Here is a 6,000-nt window from a genome sequence, read left to right on the forward strand (position 1 = left end):
TCCATCCTACCCCCTCCCTTCAACATCTACCTCCCGTTGTCCAGTCATTGATATGATAGCTTATATCTGAAGCTTCTGGGCTTCAATTATTCCAAACACGTCAGCTGCTGATAATTTCTTATACTGTGGCCAGTATCTCTTAAGTTTAGAAGTAATGTTTCCTAAGTAAGGGTGATGTATCCTGTAGAGTGATGTATAGATTGTTTTCCTGGCCCAAGGGCTGTGGCCATCAGGCCCTAACATTTCCTGTGCTGCCTTGAGCTCTGGTCTCGTTTACCTGTGGGGTGGGATTTATGAGGCCCCTCTATGCAAGGCCCTCTCTTTCCTTGTAAAATTCCTATCCCTGCACCTTCTGCATGTCCCTATGTACAACAGAACACAAATAGAATAACAAATAGGGCAACTGAGGTAGAGATTTCAACTATGGCAATACAAAGGAAGAGGAACAGTTATAAGCAGACATTAGTGATTGGAACATGGAATGTGAGAACCATGAAAGGAGGAAAATTCAATATTGTTAAGGAAGAAATGGAACGCATAAATATTGACATACTAGGTATTGGCGAGATTAGATGGACTGGCATGGAACATTTTGAGTCAGATGATCATATATTACTCTGGAGATGAAAAGGTGAGGGAAAATGGGGTTGCCTTCATAGTTAAAAAAGTAATTTCTAGATATGTCTTGAAATACAATATTGTGAGTGACAGGATAATATCCATACTCATACAAGGAAGTCCAGTGAACACCACTATCATTCAGATACATGCACCAACAACCAAAGCCAAAGAAAAGGAAATAGAAGATTTCTACCAACATTTACAATTGGAGATCAATCAAACATGCACTCAAGACACATTAATAATAATGGATAACTGGAATGCAAAAGCTGGGAACAGAGAAGAAGAACTAGTATGTGGAAAACCTAGACTTGGTAACCAAAATGAAGCTGGAGATAAAATGATTGCATTTTGCACAATCAATGACTTATTTGTTGCAAATACGTTTTATAAGAAACATAAATGTAGACTATATACATGGATTTCACCTGATGGTACGCATAGGAATCAGATTGATTACATCTATGGAAAGAACCACTGAAGAAGCTTAATATCAGCTGTGAAAACTAGGCCAGGAGCTGATTGTGGAACAGACCAACAACTACTCATATGCAAGGTCAAGCTGAAGCTCAGGAAAATTAAATCGAATCCAAGGGAACCAAAATATAACCTTGAGTCTATTCCACCTGAATTTGACCAGATGAGTTGTGTGAGGACATCAAGAGTATCATCCAGGAAGAGTGCAAACAGCCATTACAAAGATAAAGAAGAAGAAAAGACCAAAATGGATGTCAGAAGAGACTCTGAACATTGCACTGGAATGTCGAGAAGTCAAAGCAGAAGGAAGAATTCAAGATACTAAAGAGCTGAACAGAAGATTTCAAAAGGCAGCATAGGAAGACAAAGTCAAATATTACAATGAAATGTGCAAGGAGCTGGAGTCAAACAATCAAAAGGGCTGCACTTGCTCAGCATTTCTAAGCTCAAGGAACTGAAGAACAAATTCAAATCTTGAGTTGCTATAATTAAGGATGCTTTAAGCAGAATATTAAATGATTCAGTAAGTATTAAAAGAAGATGGAAAGAGTATACAGAGTTACTATATTGAAAGGAATTGGCAGACACAGAAAAATTTCATGAAACAACATATGAGCAAGAGGCTATGGTGATAAAGGAAGAAGTAGTTCAAGCTGCTTTGAAGAAATTAGCAAAAAATAAAGCCCAGGAATAGATGGTATACAAATTGATGTATGTTAACTAACAAATGCTGCCCTAGATGTGCTCACCAAGTTGTGCCAAGTAATCTGGAGAACAACCACTTGGCCAACTGACTGGAAGAGATCTATATTTGTTCCCATTCCAAAGAAAGGTGACCCAACAGAGTATGGAAACTATAGAACAATATCATTGATATCACATGCAAGCAAGATTCTGCTGAAGATTATTGAAAAACAACTGGAACAGCACATCAGCAGAAAACTGCTAGAAGTCTAGACTGGGTTTAGAAGGGGTTGTGGTACTAGGGATATTGTAGTTAATGTTAGATGGATCTTAGCTAAAAGCAGAGAGTACCAGAGGAATGTTTATCTGTGCTTCATCGATTATGCAAAGGAATTTGACTGTGTGGATCATAACAAACTGTGTCTGACTCTGAGAAGAATGGGAATCCCAGAAAACTTGATGGTGCTAATACGAAACCTATACTTTGACCAAGAAGCAGTCATCAGAACAGAGCAAGGAAACACTGCATAGTTCAAAATTGGGAAGCGTATATGCCAGGGATGTGTTCTGTCTCCAACCTATATGCAGAACAGATTATCTAGGAGGCTGAGCTCTATGAGGAAAAATGTGGCATCAGGATTGGTGGTAGACCCATCAACAATCTGTGTTATGCAGATGATACAACCTTGCTTGCTGAAACTGAGGAGGACCTAAAGCACTTACTGCAGAGGGTCAAGGACTGCAGCCTTCAATGTGGATTAAAGTTCAATATCAAGAAGACAAAAATTCTCACCACTGAACCAATTGGCAGCATCAGGATGAATGGTGTAGAGATTGAGATTGTAAACAGCTTTAGTTTGCTTGGCTCCACAGTCAACACTCTTGGCACCAGCAGCCAGGAAATTAAATGACATATTGCAACGGGAAAGTCTGCTGTGAGAGACCTCTCCAGGGTACTGAAGAGGTATACTCTGGAGACTAAGGTGTGCCTGATATAGGCCATGATCTTTGCAATCATTTTCTATGCATCAGAGAGTTAGACAATGACTAGGGAGGATAGAAGGAGAATTGATGCCTTTGAGCTGTGGTGATTTGGAAGAGTATTGAATGTACCGTGGACTGCTAAAAAAAACACAGATTCAACCTGGAGAGGATTAAACCAGGTTGCTCCTTGGAGGCAAGGTTTTTGTGGCTTCATCTGATGTACTTTGGACATGTTGTAAGGAGGGACCAGTTCCTGGAGAGGCATATCATGCTTGGGAGGGTAGAGGGACAATGCAGGAGGGGAAGGCCCTCTACGAGGTGGTTTGATTCAGTGACTGGGGTAATCGGGGTGGGTGTGTCAGAGACAGGGAAATTGGCACATGACTGAGCAGGGTTTAGGGCTGTTGTATAGAGGGTCGCTATGAGTTGCAGGTGACTTGACGGCACATAACATTACAAAAACAACAGTAGAAGTAGATCAAATACTCGGAGTGATCCTATGCTCACTAATTGTAATAAATCTTTGCTTATGTTTTAACATCTTGCTCTTGTCATTGGTAAATAGTCATCTAAAAACACACACACACAAAAAAAGATTAACCAGCACACATTCTCAATTTGTCTAGTAACTCTTATTATTCTCACCTTTTCACAGAAAGAGCTCATGGAAACAGAAGAGAGGACAATACCCTAAAAATTTCCTTTCTATAACTGTTGTTGTTTTGTACCGTCGAGTCAGAACTGGCCCATAGCTGAACCTCTGGCGGGTTTTCAGAGGCAGTTAATTTCACAGAGGACATTTGATTGGTAATATCTTTATAAAGAGACTATCCTGTTGGTTAAATAATGATTGATTCCTCAAAATAGCAAAACTTTAAGCTAAACAATGTCTTCAGTTTCCACCATGTCTACATTTTCTAACACAGTGACTATATCAACATCTCAGCATGTTCAAGATTGTGAGTATAGGACATGTTAGGGTAAGGTGTCAGTCAGTGTTCATAGGGTCGCTATGAGTAGTAGTTAACTTGCCGGCACATAACAACGATGAACATTTCAAAAATGCCTATTAGGCACTGCATTTATAATATTCGCTCCAGCTAAAAGTAAATATTTTATTAGGCTTTTGATCTTCAGTGGTTAAACTCGTATTTGCCTTGCTCACCCTATTATAGCTACTACTTCACACACCGCCTGGTATACCATTGTTTATATGAATGAGTAATTACTCTTATAACACAAAATCTAGAGTGTAAGTTGAATCTAATTTAGGGTTGCCAGACAAAACAGCAGATACTCATACATGGGATAATCATGAGTCGGAATCTATTTGGTGGTAAATAATAATAAAAATGGTTAAATTAAAACTTACAAAAAGCAAACCAAAGTTTGCTAATACAGTTATCTCCCAAGTATTACATGGAAAATTCTTCCAGTAAAATTATGCACTATTTTTCTTAAATTCTAATTTATCTCAAATGACAAGAATATTTTAATATATCTAATAGCTCTAGTTAACTTGAAGAAATTAAAGCTTCTAAATTTATTCATTTATCAATGAGTATTTATTTCTTCATCAAACTATTACATGATAGATTACATGCCTACCATGTTCCAGGAACAGATCAATGCACCAGGGACTCAGCAATAAATAATGCAAATTCTCACTTCATATGGGGAAGAAGAAAAATAAGCAAGAGAAGTATTTAATCAAAAGATCTTCTCAGCTAATAAGAGTGCCATGTTGAAAATAAAGCAAAGTAATGAGGTAGAAATTGAAGGATGGTTTCAGGAAAATTAAAGAAGACATTATTAAATAATGAGAAGAAATTACTTCTTCAAAGAGTTCGATATATAATATGATAAGAAGAAGTGTATACAAAGGGCATAGGCGGAAATGAATTTGACTGTGGAAAGAAAATGAACTTTTATAGTGTACTGTGTTATGTGTTATGTATTGTTATGTAATATGTCTTGTGTTATATGCTACACTACTAACCAAAAAGTTCTGATTCATTAGCCACTCCACAGAAAATTATAGACAATCTGCTGTAAAGATGGAAGGATGCTATGACTTGAGAGAAATCTGATGGAAATGAGTGAGGAGAAAAGAATGAGCACAAGTTGGACTGCAGTGGCCAGAGGGTTGAGGAATAGTGAAAATGTAGCATAAGAAAGATGAAAGAACCAAATCACAACGGGATTCATGTGGTCTGGTGTTTGGGTTTTATTCCAGTAGCATAGACACTACTGGAAGTGGTTAAGACAGTGAAATGCTCTTAATAATTTTCAAAAGATGATTTGGTGCTAGGTCAGAAAGGCATAGATGGACAGGAGGGTAAACGTGACAGTAGAAAACTAGTTAGGAAGCAACCTAAGAACAATGATGAGGTATGACTTGGACTTCCAGGAAGTTGGTAACAAAAGTGGTAAGTAGAGATTTTTCTTGAGCTCAATAAAAAACCCTGTGGAAATATTATGTGATGAGTGTGATCAACTACTTTAAAATGAATCATTGAACAAAAAACAAAGAAGATGTTTTCCACGTCACTGAAAATTGAATTGAGTATTAATGATTTGCGGGGAAAAGTACTCATGAATAATTTTAGTTTTAAAACCTAGGAAATAGAACAAGAAAAAGGAAGACGTTTGTCTGTTTCCTCTTTCAAGATGTACTGATTTTACTTGTGTCCTTGCATAAAAGGATAAATTGAGCTTCTCTATCTTTCCTTCTTTGCAGCTGCCTATACTGGCATCGTCAGTGGTTAGCCTGTATTTCCTTGAGCTCACGGATGTCTTCAAACCGGTGCACTCTGGATTCAGCTGCTATGACCGCAGTCTTAGCATGCCATACATTGAACCAACGCAGGAGGCAATTCCATTTCTCATGTTGCTTAGCTTGGCATTTGCTGGACCTGCAATTACGGTAAGAACTATCCCCAAATTGTGCTTGTCAGTCCACAAATCTGGAAATGGTCACCCTTATATAATAATTGAATTAGAGGGGAAATCAGGCATCTTCCAGGTACACAGAAAAATCGGCGGGAGAACGTGCTCCTGGGCGGAAAGGAAGCCAGGAAGCGGCGCACTGAGGAAGGTCACCTTGGATAACAGCGAAGAGGCATCTTCCAGGTACACAGAAAAACAATCTACACAGGAGTTCTACAGGACACGTCACCTTCCCTTGGAGACAGTACAACTAAACTTAAGAGACATTGGTAAAAAAAAAAAAAA

At 38.3% G+C, this 6,000-nt stretch overlaps 1 protein-coding gene across 2 annotated transcripts in view; it reads left to right on the forward strand.

The window, feature by feature from the left end:
- The window catches only part of LOC102865338 (lipid phosphate phosphatase-related protein type 4-like), a 62,011-nt gene that overhangs the window by 24,143 nt on the left and 31,868 nt on the right, over positions 1-6,000 (forward strand). For both annotated transcript variants that reach the window (XM_006882435.1, XM_006882434.1), the window contains exon 2: positions 5,507-5,692. In XM_006882435.1, the coding sequence (XP_006882497.1) occupies positions 5,507-5,692 (186 nt within the window). The remainder of the gene's footprint in view (positions 1-5,506; positions 5,693-6,000) is intronic.

Source organism: Elephantulus edwardii, unplaced genomic scaffold (genome assembly GCF_000299155.1).
Source record: "Elephantulus edwardii isolate Elephantulus edwardi_28Jun2011 unplaced genomic scaffold, EleEdw1.0 scaffold00020, whole genome shotgun sequence".
Lineage (NCBI taxonomy): Eukaryota > Metazoa > Chordata > Mammalia > Macroscelidea > Macroscelididae > Elephantulus > Elephantulus edwardii.